General features: G+C 48.5%; 1 protein-coding gene across 1 annotated transcript; it reads left to right on the top strand.

Moving 5' to 3' along the window:
- The first annotated feature begins 1,825 nt into the window (after window positions 1–1,825).
- Window positions 1,826–22,116, top strand: LOC118700296 (diencephalon/mesencephalon homeobox protein 1). The gene is given in 6 exon segments (XM_036404685.2): window positions 1,826–1,923; window positions 1,925–1,979; window positions 15,594–15,759; window positions 19,151–19,329; window positions 20,500–20,854; window positions 21,716–22,116. Coding segments are annotated over 6 exon segments (1,254 nt in total).
- Window positions 22,117–23,891: the final 1,775 nt, after the last annotated feature.

The following is a 23,891-nucleotide window of genomic DNA, read 5'->3' as shown; positions in this document are numbered from 1 at the left end:
CCAAGTCGTTGTGATTAGCGCAGGAGGGAAGGTGCCGGTGCCACACTCGGGGGACGGTGGCACTGGTGGTGTCCTCTGCAGAGACACCTCAAAAAAAGCACGAAGGGACGCTCTGCGTTGTTTGTGATGCGGGGTGATGCCCAGGCCAGCCCGGGGTCGGGTCCCCGAAAAACGCACCCGAAAAGAGATCGCGATCAGTGCGCCGAGTTTCGCCCAATCGGTTTCGGGGCCAAGAGCGGGTGGTTGGTTTCGAGGGTGCGGGGGAAGCACGGGGCGAGGGGCTCTCCTCGCTCCTGGGGGCGAGCGGGACGGCGGAGCGAGGGCACGAATAGGTTGGAATAGATTTCAATAGGTTCACCGCCTCCCTCTCTTTCCCGAGACGATCACTTGGTACCCCATAACCTCTGCTTTAAAAAAAAAAAAAAAAAGAATAAATATATGCAATAAAAATAAATACAAGAAAGTGGCACTTGGAACCTTCTGGTGTCCCGAGCCAGACCGATCCCTTCTTTTTTTTTTTTTTTTTTTTTTTTTTTTGGTCAGAATTTGTACAAAATATCAAGCTCAAATTAAAAGGTCCTCTCCCCCCCTCTTATTCTTTCTTGTTCCCTTAATTCCTGTCTAAACGGTTTTGCTCTGGGAGAAGAAATCTTTTCTATAGGAGGGAGAGAGGGAAAAAAAAACCTTCAAGAAGAGAAGGGTATTATTGTTTTAATCCTCTTACCCGCAGTCATTTTAAAACAGGGTGTTTTGGAGCCTGAAATGGCGTCTCGTCTCCCAATCCCATCCTAAATCCTCCTGGGCTGGGAGAGAATCTAAAGGCAAGGAACTGGCATCTATTAGCAATCTCTCTAAAGGCTTTAAACTGCTCTTTCTGCTGCGAAGGCATGGCAAAGCTGAAAAGCAAACATAACCACCGCTCCAGTTAGTGAGCTCTGCCAGATAACCAGCCCGGCCGCTGGACGGGAAGGTACCTGCGAAAATCCCGCAGAGAGAGTAAAAAGGGAAAGAAAAGGAAATGCAAGGAAAGGAAAAGCTGGTTTTCCACTTTTTACATACCGAAGGAAAGAAAAAAATTATTTCAGGGGAAAAGTACAAAATAAAAATCATGAGCGGGGAGATGCGTTAAGCGCTCGTTCCTTGCCCGTCGGAGCTCCGCAGGGTCCCCCCGTGCCTGCTGTCCCTCCCTCTGCCTTGCCCGGCTCCCCTGGCCCGGCAGGGCCGCCCGTGCGCTCCCGGCTGAGCTTTCCCGACGGGGCGGGCGGCGAATCCCTCGCCCAACGCTCCTCTGAGCTCCTTCCACCGCTCCCATTTTATTTCTCCGTGTTGTGACCGTGTCCGTTCCCCCAACATTTTAAAGAGTACTGGAGGGGTGCAGCTGGGACAAAGCTGGGACAGCGAGGCGGCCGGGAGGAGGGTGGGAAGCCGCGGTCTCTCTGTAATTAAAGTTGGGAGATTATCCCCCACCAGCATCACCAGCCAGGGGCCGTCGGGGGAGAGGGGAACTTCAGGGTCTGATGCAGCGCGGTGCTGAGCGGGGGCGCGGGGAGAGGCACGGCTTGGCTTCCCTTCCCCGTGCCTGGCGGACCCCATCACCCCCCCGGCCCTGGCTCCAGCCCTCCTCCCTCCACCGGCTTCCCGTCCGCTTCCAGGGATTTAATTAGGCGTTTACACCTCGGCTTGGAGTAAATGACTAGTAAGAAGTGTTGGGGGGGTGGGGGGTGTACCAGCAGCCCCGTTTTGATTGACAGGGTGGAGGACCATTGAAAATCTTGCTGGGTAGCTCCCGGGTCGCTATGAAGCTCCTTTTAAAAATCCTTCTCCAATGCTGCCTCCCGGTAGATGGCAGCTCCGCCGGGCGCGCAGGCAGCGCGCAGGCAGCGCGGGCGGATGGAGTAGGGCGGGCCGGGGCGCAGCGCCGCGCTCCCACGCGTGTCCCCGCTCCCACGGCGGGCCGGGAGGCTGCCCCACCGCCCCAGGTAAGAACCCCCCCGGGCAGCGCGGGGCCGGGCGGGCCGGGGATGCCGACGGGGAGAGAAGAGGACTTTGGGGATTGCTTGCGAGGAGGGGGAATCTGTCCGCGGGGGAATGCGCGGCCGGCGGAGGCACCGCTGGCAGGGATGCGCGCACCGGAGAGGAGAAACCCGGCCCGGGCTCTCTGTCCTCCTGTCCCTCTTTGTTTCTTTTTTCTTTTTCCTTTTTTTTTTTTATTTTTTCTTGTTTATTTGAAGTATACCACGTTTGAAAAAAAAAAAAAAAAGACCAAACTACAGCGAAAGAAAAATAATTCAAACCCCCACGAGCTCGGAGCCTCGTTCCTATTGACTCCTATTGAGTGCCAGCCCGCTCCGGTGCGGGTTTGGGCAGCTGGCGGGGTGCGAGGGCTGTAACCCGGCTCGGGGAACGGCGGGGGACGCGCATCCCTCCGTGAGCCGGGCTCCGCCGGAGGAGAGCGCAACTTTCCCCCTGTTTACATAATGATGTTTTAGTAAACTGCGCAGCCTGGGGAGAGCTGCCGAGGGCAGAAAGAGCTCCGAGCAGGGCCGGGAGCCGGGGACGATGGCGATGGCCCCGCTCGGGGTGGCTCCGGGATTGGTTTTTCTTTCTGGTGCGGCTGGAAGTTGAGTGCGGAAGGGACCGCAAGGGAGGGCAAGATGCCGGCAGCGCTGAGAAGCCTCTCTAGGACAAACCGCGCCCCCACATCACCCCGCTGCGAGGTTAGACGGCAGAACGGACGGGGAGCCCCCGTAAGGAGCTGGCAGGCCGGTGTTTGCGGCCCCCCTGCACGCTCCCCCTCTTTAAGGGGTGTATAAATCCCGGACCTGCGCTGTCAGCCCTTCTTGATAAATTAAGGGCTTCGCAGTCGAAACCTATTTACACCTCCATTATAGGGCTAACCAAATGGGGATCCGCATGCATATTTTTACCGCAAGAGATCTCATACATCTCCGCCTGAGTCGCCCCTCGGGCCATGGGATAACAGATAGGGAAGGGGGGTGGGTTGTGCTCCGCCGCGGCCAGCACTTGAGCGGAAAAAAGTCCGTGTCCCTACTCGGTGCTGGCTGCCCGGGGCACCCAGGACCCGTTCCCCTGGCAGGGGACAAGGAGAGGGCGAGGGTGACCACCCGAAAGCCGGACACAAGGGCTGCTGCAGCCCAAAGCAAGGCCCTCGGGGCAGTTTCTCCTCCCATGGAAGTGGGGTTTGACTGCGACACTCGCCGTGCCTGTCCCTTTATTTGGGGAGAGGAGGGACAAGAAGAGCCCCATACGGAGCCGTCCGGTCCCCGCGGTCCGTGGCTTTTCCCGGCTGCGCTTTCCATCTATTTCCAGGCTGCGACCTCCGGCGCCTTGGGGGAAAAAGGGATCAGCGCATCTCGGGACAGGTCCTTGGTGGCCCCGAGGGTCACCTCGGCGAGGCCGTCAGCAGAAAGGAGGGAGGGAGCAGCATCCCCTGTTTCCCGGTGGGATTCCCGCAACGAGCGCTGCCCGCTGCCTTTGGAAACGAAACGCGGCCGGAGCGAGGTGGTACCGCAGCCGCAGACCCGGGGAGGGCTCGGCCCAACACCCCCGCCCTGGCTGGGGGCTTTGCGGGGTTATCCCCGCACCCTCTGCTCCAGCCGGCCGCGCTCCCCCTGTGTCCCGCATTCCGCCTCCGCCGGGGAAAAGAAATGTCCCCGCTCCGCCTCATCCCTCCGGCGGCCCCCTCCAGTTCCACTTGGTTAGCTCAAGTTTTCCATGTAAATGACAGTAATAAATATCTAATCATGTCCCGCAGCTATCGGCGGCTCGCCGAGCAGCCGGCATTAATGAGACATCCAGGGGAAGTGGGGAAAAGGAGGGGGGGGGGGGGGGGAAGAAATAAAGAGGAAAGTTTTTCCGCTCTCCCTGAAATGGTTTCTAGAGGCGAGGCCCGGCCGGGGTGACGGGGGGATGAGAGGAGCCCCTCGCTCCTCGGGAACGATCCCAACTGTGGGGTCGCGCTCAGGTTCAAACCCGTCCCCTCTAATTAACCCCCTCCCCAAAATCCCAGCAATTCCCCTCGAGGGAGGGGCGAGTCCGGCCGCATCCCTGGGCCGGGGGCTGCTGTCCCGAAAGCCCCGCGGAGATGCGTGTGCCCATCCCTGCCGCGATTCCCAAACAATTAAGGGAGCTGCGATGGGCTCTGAATGCTGATGGTGGGCCGAGGGGGGAAGGCGCTGGGAAGGCTTCGGCTGAAATTAAACCATGAGAGTTGGATTTGTTCGCCTAACGCTAAACAAATGGACTGATTACCTTCTTTCCAAACGCATCAGTCATACTACATTAAGTAGCAGAGAGCTAATTATCCCAATTAGGAGGCTGATTTATAATTAATGGCTTGGACCAAGTGATAATTGGATGTTAATGGATAACAGTTTTGTCTGAAGTAGCCTCCCGCTTCCCCCAAGGCAGGGCTGGAGGGTTTGGGGTTTATTTACCCTCTCCCTCCCTCACCTCTGCACGGAACACAAAGCAAAAGAGAAGCGAAATCTGCTCGTAGCTGGGTGGGGTGAGACCCTCCTCAGGCTGGGGGAGCCGCTGGCCACTTCCCAGCCTGCCCGGGTACCTTCAGCATCCACCTTCCCCAGCTTTTCAAGCAATTTCTGCTGCTTTTTTTCCTCTCCTCCCTGAGTTTCCAAGCCGTGGACAACTGACCCTGCTGGGAACCTCATCCACCTACAGGACGTGGGTCGTGCTCTCGATGAAGGGCAAAGGCTCTGGTGCAGATCAGGCTTTTCCTCTGCCCTGCCTGTCCCAGAGAGAGCAGGATGGGACTCACCCTGAGGATGGGAGGTTTTTCCACCCTCCCCTGCCCACACCCCCGCGCAGTGGCAGGCAGAGGGTAAATCTGCAGTTTCTCACTGCACTGTGTTTCTCCTGAGTGCATCTCAGAACTGGCTTGCTGACTGTTTAGCTTATCCCTTCCATGTTCGCTTTTCACCCATGAGTAAATTGGTGCAAGTCAATCCCACTTCCTTGTTTGCCCCAGCCAGAGAGACTTGGACCTACAACCCTTTGGCTTTTGGGTTGTGTTTCTAGGTTCAGTTTTTCCATTCTAACTAAGAACTGCAATGGGCACAAAATTCCTGAAAGGGTAAGAGTGGCTTCAACCCCGAGTTACCCCGCAACTGATGAGAGGTTCTATTAAATTGTGCCAACATAGTGCAAAAATACACCCAAAATAGTACTGCCAGTACACAGAAAGATGGTTTAGATCAACTTTCCAGCTTTTCCTGCTAATTTAAAGAGATCTTGGTGTCTAAATGGGAGATTCTCCTCATGCTCACACACATGAGAAGTGATCTTTCTGCCGAATCAGAAGGCACAGCTCTGTTTCATAGAGCTGGTGCAGATGTTGCTGCTCCTTAGTGCCAGTGTCGCTTCCTGCACCAAAGAAACAGAGTCAGAGGAGCTTCCCACAAATCACAGAAGGGCAGGCTTGCCAGGCAAGTTTTGCACAATGTAGTTGTAGAGGGAGCGACTGCAGTGGGTTTGGTTCCCGGTGTCTTTATCCTTTAAAAGAGTATTTTGCTGAGAAGGAGGGAAATCGGATGAAAAGAAGCCGGAGCGAAGAGTTTCTTTCTCCTCTCTCATTTTCACAACCAGCCCTGACGAAACAAAGCTGCTGCAGAGAAGGTCCTGGACCAGCTCTTCTGATATACATCCCTACTGGTTTTACTGGTTACACGATGGGTAAAGTGTTCAGCTAGAACTAGTCCACGTTTTCCAAGATTCCAGTGGTTTTTCAGGGGCCTCTCAAAATTCAGCTTGTCAAGTTGAAAATGCTCCTACTGAGGCACTGACAAATGTCAGCTGGGCTTAAACCCTTTCAAAAGGTTGAGTGCTGGTTTCCAGAGCTTGTGTCTGAACAGAATATTTAGAATATAGCTGCCTTGCTTCATTTGGAAAAACATAGGAATAGGAAAAATGCTGAAGAACAGGGGTTCAATAAATCCCAAATTTTCCAATCCTATACAGCTACTAATAAACTAATCTACTTTGGAGGAATTTCCATCAAAACCTGCTGGTGGAGAATTTGGAAATGTAGCCAAATAGTCAAGAATTAATTCATAGTGTACTGGGGTTAGCCAAACCCTGTGTCTTTTCCTGTCAGTTTATTTCACTCTAAGAGTTACTGAAATTGATTTTTTTTTTCCTTTTAACTTCATTAGCTTTTGGATCATACTTCTTCTGTTTCGTAAAGCAGTACTCATGGAATTACAGCTCATGGGAGGAGAGTCTCTGAGGGAGGGCTGGGAGCAGGATGGAGCAGCAGTTCTCCGAAGAGAGGGAAATGGATATTTACACCAGGAGTTGTGGGTGGCTGGCACAGCTCTCTTAGGACCAGCAGCAGCCTCTGTATGGCCAGAGCAAATACTGATGTGAGAGATGCTGCTGTAAAACTGAAAGCGTGGGTGTGATGCTTGGGAACTCCGCTAGGATCTTCCAAAGAAAGAGTCACAGTTGCACTGGGGGATGATGGATCTCGCCAGGGAGGAAATGTTCTTCCCGAGGGAGCTGTGGGAATCTGGTGTTTCCAGCCGTGCCAAGCTGCGGGCGCAGGGAGCAGCTCTGGGAGCTCTTGGCGTGTGTTATCCCGAGGTGGGTGAACGTGCCTCTGCTGAGGGACTTCAGACTCCCCACAAAACCCAGCAGACGTTCAGCAGCTCTGCCTGCTTTATAGCATACAGCTCTTTAGAGCACAGATCACCTGCTGGTGGCCAAAGTACATTGCTTGCCTTGGCAGCCGCGCTGAATTCGGTGTAGGGATCCAAAGGCTTACGGGAAAGGAAACCTTCCATGCGCCCGTGGTGCTCCCCAGCCCCTGGCACTGCTGCCACTAAGTCCGTTTTGTGGCCCTGTTTTAAGGTGGCACAAGTCTTTCCCCCACCCCAGCCCCTCCTTGTAAAAGCCACTGAGCTCAAGCATCTTTTTTTTAGTGGTAGGAGGAACATTTGTGTTACCACTTGCAGAGAAGAAAAACTTTAAATTTCTGATTTATTCTTTTAAGGTATTAGAAGTCCCCCACAATTGCATGGCTTGTGGAGCTGCCTTTCAGGATTTTTCTTTTTTCCCCCTTTTAGGCCAAAGTAGGATTGTCTGTCATTTTGCCTTATAGCTGATTTAAGTCTGAGCAGGAGCAGTTGCCGTCCTGTGTTTTGTGACTGTTGTTCGGAGTGCGGCAAGAATCATCTGCAGAGGCAGGGTCCAGCTGAACTTGCAGAAACATCCTGAGTTCAGCTCTCAGCTTCTGTTGCTCTCAAGTTTGCTTGCTCTTTCTATCTCTCAAAATCACCTTCAAGCAGGATTGCACTTGGCATCATAACCTCACGACCTTCCATCTGATCAGCTAAAAGAGCCCCTAGGAAAGTCCTTTTGTGCCAGAAGGGTTAAACTCCAGCAATGTGGCAGAGACCTCTGCATTTCACAGACACACTGCTCCCCTCCTCCTGTGGGTACCAAACTCCCTCAGTTTAACACCTAGAACTTACAGCTTCAACTTTTTGCTTTCTACTTGATGAGTAGTGGTGGTGGGGGGAGAAATCACCCTCCCTGTGTGCCTCATCCCAGTGCCTGCCCATGGAGCCCAGCATCTGGGCTGAGGCATTACCCAGGGCAAGCCTGCATTCCCTCCTGCCAGCCTGGCTGCTGAGCTGGCAGCACCTGGGAGCAGCAGGAGAGGAGCTGGGAATGTCTTAAACTGCCTCAGGAAATCTTTACAAAGCTTATCTGTGCATTTCTTGCAGGGTTTGATCTCCCTTGTTAGGGCTCAGGGTTAGATTGTCAGATCAGCGTTGTCGTGGTTGTGGTGCTCAGGATAGACACAGGAAGGGTCACAGGCTTAAAAACATATTTTGACAAAGAACTGTAGATCCTTGTCTTCTTAATGAGACTGTCATGGGTAAAATCCTCCAGGATATTGTTCCGTCTTCCAGGGATGGGAGATTCCTGAACCAGAAATCCCAAGAGGCTGCCTTCCAACACAGTCCGTTTGCACATGGGAACAATCTGCAATCAAATATGCTTCAGGCAAAAGCTGTTTTGGGGGCAGAGAGCAAGCAGGGAGCCACCCTCATGCTTCCAGCAGACCTGGGAAAGGGCAGAGTTTGCTTTGGAAAATTCCCTTTGCCAGTGTTAGGGGAAAACAAAATGATGCTTCTCAAGGAAGCCTTTTCCACAGAAACGAGGCGAAGGACTGAGCAGGTACTTTGTTGTTTATCCTTTCATAAAAACACCAAAGATAAACCCTTGAAGCAGTTTGTGAATTCAGCAGTTTGATTGCAGGGTGCTTCAGGGTTACTCCAAGTTCTGAACTCAGGGCAGTCCAGAGGCAGAGATGCTGTAAGGTCTGGAGAGGGGAGAGCAGTGGGCAGCGCAGGAGCGCGCGAGCCTGGCTGCAGCGGGATGCGACCGCGTTCCATATCCACGGATGTGCAGCTGCAGCAGCAGCCTGGGCTGAGCTGGGATGCAGGGCTCAGTTTCCATTCTGCTGTTAATGACAGCAAATCTTAAATGCATGATTTCTTGTTGTTGTTGCTGATCTGGAAGCAGAATGAGATGAGAAACGAGAGTCAAAGTGATCTTGATATCAAGAGCTTTTCTTTTTCCAGGAAAACGCTCCACTTCAGTGTAATTTCCAAGAGCTTCCACTGAGGTTTGAGTGCTGCTCTGAAGGGGAGAAGGGAGGTTTGTGCTGGTTTGATCCGTCAGCACTGCTTGTCTCATGCGAATTACGACAAGAAAAGGGTTTTGCACCGCGGTGATGTTTGGTGGTGCCACTCCTGGCTCTACACTGCAAGCTGGGCTCCAAGCCCTGAAACTTACCCCTGCTCAAAAGCAGAGCCTTTAGGGGTGTCTTTATTTTATTTTCTTTATTTTGTACCTGGAAAGCCTGCCCCCTGAGGAATGCCTCTGCAAACAGAGGCATTGGAAGGTCTTTTGCCAGGAAGTGTCCAATCAGTCACTCGATTCCGTTATCTTTTGGGTGAAAAACTATGATTTCACAAAAGCCTTAAATAAAAATCACAGCAAATCATGTGAGTTGCCCCTGTCAGCCAAGCCCTGTTACCTCAGCTGCTCACAACCTGGTGTGAGAATTTCTAGGGATCTGCAACAAAACTTTTTTGTCTCAGCAGGATGCTCTGAGGTTTATTTTACAAAAATTACAAGCCCTCATGCATCCTGTTATGTTTCCACTGCAAATAGATGAGCGTTACAAACACAGCTGCTGTGCTCATCATCAGCACAGCCTCAGAGTCACTTATTTGACAAGGTCTACCCAAAACTGGTGCCGCTGTCCCTAACTGGAAGTATTTCCAGATTTCAGCTGCTAGCAATCCTCCTGGTTTTAAGAAAAAATATCTCTTTATTTATAGCAAGGTCACTGGGAATAGCTGAGTGTGAGCTGCAGGAATTGGTGTAATTGGTCAGGTTTGGCTTTCGGTGCATTGTCACATAGATTTAACTAGATCCTGCTTAATTAGCACTTCTCTCTGCACTTAGAAATTAACTTTATTTCAACCCAGGAATATTCACAGGGGTAAAAATATTTCAGGAAGATTAGAAGTGCAGAGTCCTGCGGGGTTTTTTTGGGGAGCTGTTCTCAGTTCCTTATTTCAGTAACAAGGAAAGTCTTTTGGAAGCCTGTTTTTATAGTGCTTGCTGCTCTCAGACTTGGACATTTGGATGAGGAACTGTGATGTGTTACAGTATTTCAAATTATCAATATTTCATCCACTATAAAGGTGAAATTGTTTCCTTAGATATTCAGTGATCTCACATGAGGAACAAAACTCATTTATAACGTGTTGGTTATTATCTTACATTATTTTGGGCCTTTATATTTCTAAAAGATTTAGGGATATAAAAAAAAAAGATTGAAGAAAACCTCTTGCTAAGATCATTTATTCATAAGCCCCCAGGTATGTAATTCATTTAGTACCAAATACATATAAACCCAGTGTCTGTCTATAGAATGAGCCTGTTTTCCTAGAATGTGAGTTACACAGAGTCAAAGATTTGTTATTTATCTTTCTGATTTGAAGTGTTTCTGAATAAGGAATTAAAGCATAAAATCATAACCCAGAACAGCTCTGGGGGAGGTGAGGGGGAATATTCTGCTGTGATTCTATTTTCAGTGATGTTTTTTGCCAGTGGTAATAAGGGGGAAAGGATGTTGCAGCACAAACCATTGGCTGTTTTTCCCTGTTAGTAATGAGCAGTGGGTTCCTGTGCTTTGCATAAACACCAGCAGTGATTTGTAGCACCTTTGAAGGTGTTCAAGCTGAGGACCATAACTTTCCTTTTACCTGACATGGGGCTATTCCTATTTTTTTCTGTCACCTACAGAACCCTGAACACCAATCAAGTGCACCAGACTTCTGTTTCATGGCTTGATTTTTTTTAAACTGATCTTTTCCTTGTGCTCAAGCTGTGCCTTGCATCAGGGCACAGACCCGAGGCTGTGCCACGTTCTTCCAAACTTTAAATGCATTGGTGGTGAATCTCTCCATAAGCAGTGAATTGTACTGTTGAAATTCCCTTCTGAAAGTGACTTCCCAAAGTCCAGATTTGACTCTTTTTTCTCTCTCTCTCTCTTTTTTTTTTTTTTTTTTTTTTGGTACAGCTTATTTCCCACATTTAAAGAAAGCCTCATATACCTTCTCTCCCATCACCAACCCTCCCATTTGGGGGACAGCTTTGATGAAGTGATAAAAAAACACCCCATGGTGCCCACCAGTCAAAAGCAGACTGGCATCCTCTTCTTGCAATCTCTAGGAATTATTCAGTATTTCTAGCTCATGGATTTTATTACCCTGTTCTTTATGATGGCACCAGAGTGTCTCGTGTACATCAATGAATTTAGTCTCAGTATTTCTTTGGATTTGGGATGACTCACTTTTTAGAGGGAAAAGAGACAATGGTCCAAAGCCCCTGCAAAGCTGCATGTCCTACATCCAGCCTCATTTCACCTGGCAGAGTTTGCTTGAGAAGGGCAAATGTCTTGTTTGTGATTCTGGTTTTATGATTTGTTGGGTTTTGGGGTTTTTTTCCTGATAGAAGGAGAAATATGGATGTTTTCTAGCCAGGTATTTTTCAGAAAATTTCAATACTTCATTAGATTGTTCTCAGATATGCCTGAATTCCACATATACAGAAGCCACTAGGAACGGGGTTTTCAGCTGATGAGGAAATGCATGGATCTCTCTTCACATCTTCTCTCAGGACAGAATTACATGCAGAATTATACAAAATTAGTTGCCAGCTAAATAGGGAAACTTAAAGCCTTGTACAAAGCTGAGAATATTAAAACCCAGGGTCAGATCTCCCCTGTATGCCACGCTGTTACGTGGTGCACCATAAATTGCAGCACTCTTGTGCTGCGTGGCTTCAGGGGAACCTGAGGTTTTCAAGGCCAGTGATGGAAGGGATGGATGGGAGCCAGGCTGGCTGGAGCAGTGCAGCTCTGCCCTGGGATAACAGGGTTCCTCCTTCTGGCTGGTAAACGTGCAGATTGTTTGGCATCAGACTGAACAGCAGCAGCTGAATACAGAGTGGTGGGGTCCCTGAATTAGTCTGGGATGGGCAGAATCCTGGCCTCAAAGCAATGCAGGAATGGAGAAAGCTGGGTTTCTCATAGACAGCAGCAGCTACAGCTAGGGGAAATCCCACGTGCTGTCTGTGAGGCTGGATCCTGGCAGGACACGGCTCCTGAGGTCTGAGAAGTCTGCAGGCTTGGGAAGAAAAGTAGGCACAGCATCCATGAGCCTTCCATAGTGAAAACACAAGTGAGAGGTGCAATCCATAGGAGGGATTTTGAGCCTGGGGTAGCAATAATGCCAGGATTGTACAGACAGGAGTGGAGCCCCAGCAGGGTCTGGTGCAGGGCATGTGAGGAGAGCTCACAGCCAGTGCTGAGCAATGTGGGGAGCTGGGAGAGGGCTGGATTGGGATGCTGGGGGTGGGAGAGTCTCTGCTGCTGCCCTGAGGGGCCGTGCAGGGAGAGACCACCAGCCCAGGAGGTGCCAGCCCAGGCACTGCCCACAGCCTCCACCCCCTGTGCTGAGCAAACGCTGCAGCATCAGCCCACAGGCCCCCGCCAGGGGCTTTTTTCTCTCACCTCTTGTTTTCCTGCACCTTTCCTCAGCTTCTACCTCCTTTCTTCACTGCTCCTAACTCTTCATTGATCTCTGATGCACAAAATCAGGATGAGGAATCCCCTGTCTTTCAGGATGGACCCTGTAACCCTCCCAGCTTATCCACAGCTGCTCAAGCTCATGCCCTTCAAGAAAGCAGGAGTTCAAACTTTGCTCTCATCCTGCTCCTGGCTGTGGCTGTTCCTGAGGCCCTCCAGCCATGCAGAGACATAAAAGATGCATTTGCAGATTTTGAAAATTAAAACCATCTATACAGCCAGTGGGAAGGGATCAGCTTATTTGGTTGCTTAATGAAATATAAAGATTATTTTAACCAGTGTAAGCACTATTCGACAGCTTGTGAAACACAGCAGTGGCTTGATGAATGGCTTTCTCCATTAAAAAAAATTGCTGCATGATGTCTTTTAAATATTTAATTTATTGGGGTTGGAGTGAGCTGGGAGCTGCCAGTTAAACAGGAGCTATTTGTGGTCTCAGTTAACTTTGCTTACCCGGCTGAACTGTCTCGCTCAGTAAATTCCCTCATTTTTTACACAGAATCTGGGATGATACATTTGCTGCACAAGTGAGTAGAAGTTCTGCCTGTTGTCTGCACTGCAGCTTAGCAGGCAGTTATCACCAAAGCTGTGATGGGCATTGACTCCCATCCTGAGTCCACACCTACAAGGTCCTTCTCTTTTTTCTTTTTTTTTTTTTTTAAGTACACTTTCTTCTAGGCCACCCAAAAATGTACACATAAAATCATCTTTTAACAATCAAAACCACCAAAATATTCCTGGAGCAAGTGTTTCAGTGGAAACACTGGGCTCCAGACACACCACCACTGGCAGTGTCCTTGGAAGACTGTATGGTATGGGAAAATTCCCCTCCTCTCCCTCTTCCTTTTTCCTTTAATGTGCCAGCTTGCTGCACAGCCCATGACATGCAAGGGGGATTAGGAAAAAAAAACAGGCATTTCTGTGAGTTGGGAGTCAAAGACACTTGGCCTCCCACGTATCTCCTGGCAAGGCTGAGCCCCGGTGTGGATTCTCCAGCCTCTATTAGGGACAGAGGTCTGGCAGCAGCCCAGGGCAGTTAATAGGTTCTGTGTCCTCAGATGGTTTTCACGAGACACACAGGAACTTAATAAGCTTTGAGACCTCTACCCCGCTGGCCAAAGCTGGTGCAGCCAGCCAGCTGGTTCACAAGTGAGGTGGTGAGAGGGGAGGAGGCAGAATGAAGTTGCAGATCTCTGTTTTGCTGCCTGTGTTGTCCAGAAAAGCCAGTCCTGCCCTTGTCTGTGACAGCAGAGCAGTGAACAACTGTGTTGGGTGGCATGATGCTCTTGGGAAATGAACCACACCAAGGACGGGGTGAGGCTGCACCACAGGTCAGTCTTTCCCAGCAGATGGGAGATGTCCTCTGTGGCCATGTCAGTGGTACATGTCCCTTAACATGTGCCACCAGCAGCAAAGCTTTGCAGTCCCAGAAAGCAACATCACAGCTGTAATTTCGCTGTGAACCCCGTTGTGAGGAAAATGGATAAGAATGCCAAAAATCTGTTGGTGTGTGAAGTCCATCACCTTGATCAGAGAACCAGCAAACAATTTCATCATTGCTTAAATCTTCCCTAAGCTCCATTAGAGCAGAGCTATGGCATCCTTGTGAGCTTTGGAAAATGTCCATTTTCACATTTTATCTTAGAAGAATGGGGAGCCAGTCCAGAGTGGGTGAACAGGCATGCACAAAGCAGAAGAAGCTGGCATCAGGGGTGTGTGTCAGATCTTTGTGATGTCACCATACCTGGACCTACCACCCTCCACTGGCACTCAGTGCTGAAATGATGCAGTGGCAGAGCACGAGGGGCTTGGGGGAACAGGAGTGAAGCAGAGTGCTAAATTCCAAAATTACAGGTTTATAATTTCTGCAGCTTCTTTGAGAAGACAATCCCAGAACCAGAACTCACATTCGTGGGGGTCATCCTTGGGCTGGCAGAGTGTTTGACCAAACTGAGCTGCATGTTTCCTTCCCCTGTTCCTGGGCACCACAGTGCAGAGATGTTTGTGAGGGTGAAGCCATGAGATGCCCCAGAACCTGTTGTACCAAATTCAGCTGCTTTTAAAGGAACTCCTACTTGGTCTCTGGCTGTTACACAAGGTCACTTCATATTTGTACTTCTTACATCAAGGTGGAATGAACAGGAGTTCAGAGCAGGAGGGGCAGTGGCACCAACTCATTTCCATCTCTGCCTCTTCACCATGAGTCTGTCTCTCCATGGTATAAATAACTTACAGACAAATACAAAGGTCTTTTCCCAGTACAGAAAATACAGCCGATAATTGCTCTTCCAAATTTTCACTGTTCAATGCATCGCATTCCTCCTAAAACCAAGGGCATTTCTCCTGAAATCATCACCTCCCTGCAGTGTTTAAATTGTTTTCTAAGAGGCTGCCTGAAAAGATGTCTGCTTTCCTTAAGTTAGTCCGGCTGCCCCTCTTTCCCTGAGCGTTTGTTCATTGCACTGACTTTCCAGATGGTGACTTGCTGATGTAAACGGTGGTTTAAAAAATTTATTTTGTGGCTAATGTTTCACAACTTCCTTTCTGATGTCTTACAAACTGCAGAAACGACATCCTGGAGGCCCTCAGTCATTTACAACAGGGATGAATGAAGCATTGCTTGGCTTTTGAGATCAATATTAGCTCAGTTTTACAGATGGTCTGTAAGGAAAAAGAGCTTGAAGTCTCACGCAGACCCCACACTAGAAAAAAAAAGCCATTAGTTTTCTGAAATAATTTCCTTGCTATTGAGCTATGAAGTGTCAGTATTTATTGCAAAACTTATTCCCTCTTTAGCCATAACATTTTTGGTGCTATTATGGTGCAGATTTGTCTTCTTTTTCACCACATGCCCTTCTCCCACCCCCTCTCCCCGTATCCTTTGTGTTTTCTTAAGAAGACCTGTTAGGAAAATAAATAATGAATGGAAACAAATTATAAATGAGTGAGTTCAGATGAGAAACATTATTTGACATTCCAGCACTGGGGTTACAAATAGTCCACTGTAGGCAGTGATAGGGGCAAAATCCCAGCTAGCCCTGGGATAGAGCTAGACAATGCATTAAAAGTCACTGTAATATGATAAACTGTACTGTGGTATACAAAAAAATGAATTTCCCATATTTTGATCAGCATGAGTGAGATACAGTCAGATTCTGGGCTTCAAGTTTGGAAGCTGGACTTGTGTTGATGGTGCTTCAGGTGTACAGAAGATATTTCCATTCCTGTCCCAGAACCTGCTGGAGCTGAGATGTCAGCCACGAGCCTTGCGCGCAGCACTTCAGTTCTGGTCTCCGCATTTCCAAAGCTCTGCTGAGCCACCAGGCAGCTGGAGCAGCAGGTCCCTAAGCCCCTGACTCCCCTGGGTGTTGTTTTTCAGGTTGATGTCAGGATGCAGCACTATGGAGTGAACGGCTACTCGCTGCACGCCATGAACTCGCTGAGCGCCATGTACAACCTGCACCAGCAGGCAGCCCAGCAGGCCCAGCACGCCCCCGACTACCGGCCCTCCGTGCACGCCCTCACCCTGGCTGAGAGACTGGCTGGTAAGAACAACCCATGGCAACTGCCCTTGCCTGGCTCTAAAAACTCCACCCCAAAAAAAAACCAAAAAAAAACCAAACAAAAAAAACCCCAAAAAACAACAACGAAAAAAGCCGCGCGCACAAAGAAACCAAAAAACCCAGCACAAAAAAAGAATCCTTGTTTCTCACATTGAGGGGAACCCTTCTGGAGTGTGAGAGAGCCAAGGGGCATGGTGTGCTCCTCAGTGCTGTCCCTGTGGCCAGGCTCTCAGGTGACACCTGCCCTCCAGTGTGTGCTGGCACCTTGATTCAGACTGGACTCTGGCAGCTGGGAAGCTCAGGGGAGATGGGACGTGGCTCCACTATATGGGATTGAAAAGAGAGGTTTAAAAAGACACTGAAATGTCTTTTAACAAGTGAACAGAAAACAGCAAAGAATTTCCCTTTGTGGTTCGTAAATAAGGGCAGAGTGAACGTGATCACAAAGATTGGAATTATCTCCCCTGACTGTCTGAAAATGTGTATCTGTTCTAAGATAGCTTTCTAGTTGTCTGTTATTAAAGTTTAAAAAAAAAAAAATTGTAGAGGGATTCCTTCCAGTATAGAGTAGGTGGGAAAAATTACCTGTCCAGACAGCTTTGGTGGGCTAAATTTCATAAATAACGGCTTAAACCAAAATAAGGATGCAGAAGTTTCAGGAAGGTCCTCCCAGGTGGGCAGTCCACAAAGGCATGATGATAAAGGTCTTGGACTCTTCGGATCAGTGAGCCACAGCTGCCTGTCAGATCTTTGTGCCAGCAATGTTCCTTTACCCAGCTGCTATTTGTGACCTTCTTAGCATGGTTCTAAGTGGCCTGTGGGATCTTTGGGGTAGCACAGGGCAGAGCAGGAGTCACTGTCCTCACCAATAAACGACCAGACTGGAATCAAAGAGACCTGGACTCTTCTCCCCGCTCTGGTGCTGGGCTGCAGAGTGATGGGAAGACCACTGTCCTTGTCCTGGTCATCCTCCCCTTGTTCCCTGCCCCTTTCCACTATGCAGGTTTTAGATGGGAGCAGATGGCTCTGAGCTCTGCAATGTATCTTGCAGACCCTGGGTCTCAAGGTGGCCCTTTTTTAACTGCAAGAATCTCTTGAAAGATGTTTGTGCTCTCTATCTTTTACAGTAGAGCATGGAGGACTTAATGTCTTTGGCCCTAACTGGGCTAAAGCAGAGGAAGATAAAAAAAAGAATTAAAAACCTATTCTCATATTCTTGACCGGAAGATTCAATTGGTTTCCTGACCTCTTATCTTTAAAATTAATAACCCACGTGGAAGAATTTCCAGATTAAATCCCACAGTCCCCTTGTCTGCTTATCATTGGCAGTGTAGGCATTATATACCTACGAGCTGTTTCCTTTGCAGTTGCCTCACATTCTGTTACTTCTGAATATCTTTCAGTGCAGGTTATAGATCTCATTTGCCTTCCAGGGACAGTCAGAATAAAGCAGCACAAAAGCAAATGACCTTAAGTCAGAAAACAGAGGTTTCTGGTGGTAACTGCAAAGCCTCACCTGCAATTTATATTCTCCTTCTTGCACAAAGCCTGAAAACATAGTTAAAATATTAAGATAATTGCTGGTTGCCTCTCGCTGGAGTGGCCAAACTTGATGCATGAGCTGCTGCCTCTGGGGAGCTGGTAGGTCTAACCTCTACTCTAGAAATTTGGGAATATTCCAGCCTGCAGGTAGGGTGTTTAGGTAGGGTGTTTAACCAGTGCCCTTTCTCCTGTTTCTGTGTACTTGAAACACAAATGTTGGCTTTTTAAAATGTTTTGAGGCTCCTTCAATTTCATTTCTTGTGCTGGAATATCCCTTCTCCTTGCCTGGCTGCTCTGTCAGCTGTGCCTGGATGCACAAGGATGGTCCCTCTGCCTCCCCAGGGGCAGCTTTATCACCAGCATTTGAACTCCCCAAGGAGCTCTGATTCCTCAAACACAAAATTCTCTTGTATGCAACCAGCGCTATATTGTTGAAGACCTTTGGCCTGATCACATCTCTGCCAGGTTGCCAAAACCACGCAGCTTTGTCAATCCCCCAGAAGGGCGCTGCGAGTGCTGACCTAGAATGGAACAGCTGGAAGTTTTGGAAGAGGAATGTTTGAGCAGTGCAAAGCTGATTTGCTACGCTCGTTAGCCAGTGGGTCTGGGGCCTGGCTCTGTGGTGCTGGGGGACAGCAGGTTTTTGTTTGTTGTTTGGATTCGTGTCACGACGCTCGTGACAAAAGCACAAACAAACAGCAGCCAGAGCCTTCATCGGGCTCCGTGTGTTGATAGTGCCAGCTTTGCTCCCTGCTCTGTTGTTTTCTTGTGTGTTCATTCCTCCCTTCTACTGGAAGTCACATTCTTAACCGAATTAAAAATGATACCAGACACTGCTCTTTCTGCATTTCCTCTATGAGAGCAAACCTCTTGCCAGACTGTTTCATTCCAGGGCTGTAGCACAGCATGTCCCAACTTGCATAATAAAGGGTGGGTTTTTTTCATTTTCAAGTAACTTATTTTCATTGATTTAAGATCTTTGTACTCCCACTAACTGTTGTGCAATAATAACCCCTCTGGTAAAATAATAAGCCCTTTACGGTTGGCCTCAGATTTTCCCCAGTCTGAATTTCTTCTCTGCCCTCAATTTTCCAAGCTTGGTTTGCAAAGTCAGACCTTGTGAGTAGGTGCTCTGCTGAGAAGAGTTCAGCACATGAGCGCTGGGCTTGCACCCAGTGGGGCTAGACGTGGCCTTGGCTGCTGTTTCCACCCCAGATGCTGGAGAGTGTCCATGCTCAGTAAAGGATGTGCTTTGGAGCAAAATGCACAAAAGCACACGAGATTAAATGCTCTCTGAACTGGAGCCCAGAACAGCTCTCCAATATCATGACTTGAAGACTGCAGCGAGCTACGCAAAGACATTAAAGAAGTACAAGAGTGAATATTCCCACATCATTTTTAGTTGTGTTTCTTAATGGAAGGTGCTTATGCCATGGTAGGGTTTGGGCATCTGCATGTCCTGCCCCTCTGATGTTGGAGCAGGTTGAGTTATTTCAGCCAAATTCAGCACTGGAGTCTCAACAGCTTTCACAGCTGTCACAGAAAGAGGTTCTCTCTCCAGAACAGGCTTTTAGAACCATAGAATGGTTTGGGCTGGAAGTGATCTCAAAGGTCATCTAGCTTTAACCCCTCTGCTATGATTTTATCTCTTTGGACACCTCAGCTAACCAGTAAAATCCATACGTATGTGTTTCACTAGCTCCAAAGCAATGGAAAAAACATTCCATAGTTTTGTCTGATGTTAGCAAGTGCTTTATTCAACTGTCAGCGTACAAATTCCAATAATTAAATTGGCCACTTTCCTTGTCTTCCAACGGCTGTACATTTCAAGACATCATTTTGGAGGCACGTTATGGATCCCAGCACCGCAAACAGAGGCGGAGTCGCACGGCCTTCACGGCCCAGCAGCTGGAGGCCCTGGAGAAGACCTTCCAGAAGACTCACTACCCAGATGTGGTGATGAGAGAGCGGCTGGCCATGTGCACAAACCTGCCTGAAGCCAGAGTCCAGGTACTGATACTCTGGGGGTTTGCCAGCGGGGATGTTTAAAAGAACACAGCCGGGCTCCCAGAGGGCTGACAGCTCCCTTGACCTTCCAGGATTCTTCCAGTGGAAGCGAAGATTTTGGGGCAGTAAAGTTGTGAAAGACAGGGGCAGGGAGGATAAAATTATCCAAAGTCACACATCTGCTTAAGAAACTTCTAATCCACGCGCACATTTTTTAAATTTAGGATTGTCTGAAGTGTATGCTGGTTTTCATTTGTTCTTTCACATTTCTTTGAGGGAAATTTTAAAAACAGCAACAGAAGTCTATTTATTTATTTATTTAATTGTGAGGCTTTTCTGGCTTTCTCAAAAAAGTAGAGACCCAAGTAATTCCAGCTGCTCTTTTCCACCAGTGTCAATATTTGTGACATCTCAGGCCAAGGTTTGGGTTTGCTTTTTGGTTTTGTTTGCTTTTTATTTTCAATTTGTGAAATGTGCTAGTTCATAACCTGCTGGCGAAGCAGTTCTTGTCTTTTAAAAGGCAAATATTTTTAACCGTGAAGAGAAAAAGTTATGGAAAAAATTAGTTCTTTTATATAACTATCAAGACATTTTGATCTAAAAAATGGTTTGTCCCCTTATCTAACCAAGCAAACAACAAACAAGATTTGCTAATATATTTCTTCTAATACATGTCTACTGATTTAGGTTAAAAAAGTAATAGATTCTCTCCTCCTTTCCTATGCAGTTCCTAGACAACAGCTTATGCCTGTAATGACTTACTTTGAGTGTTGCCATCGTAGTTTTGATACACTTATAACCAAATGGTTTTAGAAACTTAACAGACTGTAAGCCAGTGTAATGTCATCAGACATTACAGCTGCAAGACATTCTTTTTGGATGAGGAGCCTAACCAATTTAGGGGAAAAAAACTAAAAAAAAACCCAAAAAAAGCAGTGGAGGCTGTAAAATATAGAGGCTGGATTTTTTTTGTCTGTTTGAAATGCTATTTGTAGATTCACTGAAAACAGTCAAGCTCTAAGGTCCAGCAAAGTGGAATGGCGTTTGGGCACAGTGGGCTCGCAGCAACTCATTATTTGGGGTTCCCTGAAGCTCTGAGGCTGAGTGATGTTGAATTTGGCCCTGAGCAGGATTCTCACTGTTTTTTCTCCCTTGCTGTTTGTGGCACGGAAGGTCTGGTTCAAGAACCGGAGAGCCAAATTCCGGAAGAAGCAGCGCAGCCTGCAGAAAGAGCAGCTGCAGAAGCAGAAGGACTGTGAGGGGAGCCACAGCGAGGGAAAGATGGAGCCCCCTGTGCTGGAGACCCAGGCTCCCACCCCGGACACTGAGAAGGTCCAGAGCCTCCCCAGCGAGGTGGGCACTGACCTCAACCTGACCCTGTCGGAGCAGTCTGCCAGCGAGTCGGCACCTGAGGACCAGACCGACAGGGAGGAGGAGTTCAAGAGCACCTTGGATGAGGCCAAAGTGGACAAGAGCCCTGGTGTGGACAGCAAGGCTTTGAACTGCAAGAGAGCGAGCCCAAAAGCAGGTGAGGGGCAGCTTCTTGGTGGAGGTTGGTGTCGGGACCTGGCAGGCTGGTGGTCAGGACCCCTTTCCAAGGGGGATGCTGGTGGTTGGGTATGGTCCCATATTCCCTGTGGAGTTGGTGCTCATGGATAGGCTGCCCAGGCTTGTCCTGTTATCCTCAGCACAGAACAGCCCCAGAGAGGGCAGGATGTCCATTTACACCTATGAACATCACACCAAAGTGAGCTTTTAGCTCATGTTGAGTGGGGGGTGTACCCAGTGAATAGAGGGTATCAGTGGGTAAAGCCTGCTAGGATTGCAAATACTGCCCCTGTTGACAGTATGTAGTGGAAGCAGGCTACCACATAGTAGGTGGCATGTAGGGCAATGTCTAGTGAGGAGTTTGTTAAGACAATCCTTGTTAATTCTCTGATGGTGAATCAGAAGATGAATCCTCGGGCTCATAGTATTGGGGGATCTCATTTGATTGTGCCTCCATGGAGTGTGGCTAGTCAACTGAACACTTTGATGCCGCACTGAAAGAGCAAAGAACTGCTCCAGTTAGATCTTGGGGATGGAGTGCTGAAAGAGCAAAGAACTGCTCTGGTTAGATCTTGGGGATGGAGTGCTGAAAGAGCAAAGAACTGCTCCAGTTAGATCTTGGGGAGAGCAGTGCCCAGCAGCAGAGAGCTCAGCTCCATTTCTACACTCTGAGGTGCCAGGTATAGGAAGGGCACACATTGAGCTCTCGTGAGCTGTCATACCCTCTCTCATTTGCAAGAGACAAGCCCGTGCTGCTGCCCAAACCTTTTTGGGGTGTGAATAAGCACCAGCTTATCCAGCCTGCAGGAATAACCCCCATCCCCTCTGTCTCCTGCTGCAGAGTCCCCTCTCAGCGTGACTGTGACGCCTTCGTCCAGCAGTGGCCTGGCTCAGACTCACTCCTACTCCTCCTCGCCCCTGAGCCTCTTCCGCCTGCAGGAGCAGTTCCGCCAGCACATGGCAGCCACCAACAACCTGGTCCATTACTCCTCCTTCGAAATGGGGACGCCGTCTGCCATGCCCTACTTGGGCATGAACGTCAACATGGCCCCGCTGAGCTCCCTGCACTGTCAGTCCTATTACCAGTCGCTGTCCCACGCTCAGCAGGTCTGGTCCTCCCCCATCCTGCAGGCCTCCAGCTCCCTGCCAAGCCTGAACAGTAAAACCACCAGCATTGAGAACCTGAGGCTCCGGGCGAAGCAGCACGCGGCGTCCCTGGGGCTGGACACCCTCCCCAACTGACTGCCCCTGAGAAGGTGCACCAGGGGCTGGCACCACACCTGGCACTCCTCGGATCCCCGTGCACCCCCACCTGTTCCTGGAGTGAGGTGCTCCCTTGCAGGGAAAACTTGGCGTTCATTAACGTCCTTGTTAGCACCACGGTTGTGTCAGACATTGCTACTGGCCTGGTCTTCACTAAATATTTAACGAGGAAAGGGGAGAGGATCTGTGTTTAGACAGATGAACTGTGCTCTGGACCGCCATGAGTTCAGCCTGTAACGTTCAGGAGGAGCCCCCTCTCCTCATCCCCTCGATAAGGTGCCAACTGTGTTTTATTCACCTTTTGTTTTGTTGCTGTTGTTATGTTCTTTGGGGGAAGAAAGAGTCCTGCTTCGTCTTGTATATAGTTTATAATGTTGACAGCACCCATCATCTGTGTGTTACTGTCAGTGTTACAGAACTGTGACCTCTTTTGCTTTTATTCCCCTTTCCTTTCCAATTTTAGTAGCTAGGATCAGAGTTACAAATCAACCATCACCTTGACCTCAGCTGGTAGCTAGTTGCTCTTCTTGGGTCAGCATCCTAAAGGTGTTCATGAGAAAGCGACATGATCGTGCACTTCACCACTCCACTTCTCCCTTCTCTGCTAAAGCTAATTTTTTAACAACTGGGAAATGATCTGAAGGTGAATTTCCTGTTTAAGCACTTCTTATAAGGCAAGAATTTTTCTTTTTCTTTTTAATAGCACTTGCTCGAAGAGGACAAAATATTGGCCAGACGCTGCTGGCTGGGAGAAAATGAAGGCCAAATTTGCAGATTATTTTTATCTATATTGTTTCCTCTTTGATCTTCAGAGAAGTGTAAACTTTATTTACAAGTTACAGGGTTTTCTTTTTGGAGAGCATTTTGGTCTTACTTTGATAATAGATAGTAATAAAAATTTCATATGGACTTATGGTGTGTTCACACACCATGAACTTTATGGTTCTTTGACAGAAAACTTGATAAATGCAAGCTGTGTCCAGGAAAAAAATCTCTGATCACCCAATTCTGTTCTCAAGCCCTCAGTCCAGAAAGTGGTTATCAAGTGAAAATGTAACAAGCGAAAAATGCTGAACTGCTGGAGGCAAAGCAGGTGTAAGCAGGGGCTTTATATTCTCTAGGGAGCTGAGGGGGGATAGATGAACTTGCCAAAAATGCAGAGTTTGCAAGTAACCAAAATTCACCAGCTTCAGAATTACTGCACTGAATAGTTTCAGTCTCATTTCATTGGAATTATCCATCATTCACCCTTGGGTGGTTTTCCTTGTTTAAAAGGAATGTTTCTGCCAATTTAAATCACTTTTTTTTTTTCTTTTTTTGCCTAAACAAATCCAAATAAACAGTTTGGACTTGCTGCTTTTCCTCTGAGCATTGAGGGATGATGTTCAGATTTCATCTCTAATATTTTATTATTTTATTTAGGCAATAAAATTGATTTTATTGCCTAAAATCAAAACATCCACAGTGACTCTGGGGCAGGTGGTATGTTTGTGTCCCAAGAGTGTCGACTGGGGATGTCACTGACAGCCTGGGCAGATCTGTGCTGTCTCTCTGCAAATAACCAGAATTGATTTAACCTGAAGTGTAGACCCATAGCCACCCAAGTGTGGCCCCTCTCACTCCCACCTTCTTCATACTGGGGGTCAAATTACCTATTTAAACGTGGAGGGAAATAGTGCTTTCAGCTACATTATTCTTTTTTGAAAAAGCATCCAACTCCCACAAATAGAGACGTAAGAACAGCTGTTTGAAGG

Source organism: Molothrus ater, unplaced genomic scaffold (genome assembly GCF_012460135.2).
Source record: "Molothrus ater isolate BHLD 08-10-18 breed brown headed cowbird unplaced genomic scaffold, BPBGC_Mater_1.1 matUn_MA608, whole genome shotgun sequence".
In the NCBI taxonomy this organism is placed as follows: Eukaryota; Metazoa; Chordata; class Aves; order Passeriformes; family Icteridae; genus Molothrus; species Molothrus ater.
Note: the sequence above shows the minus strand (reverse complement) of the source record. Positions and strands in the feature narration are given on the sequence as shown.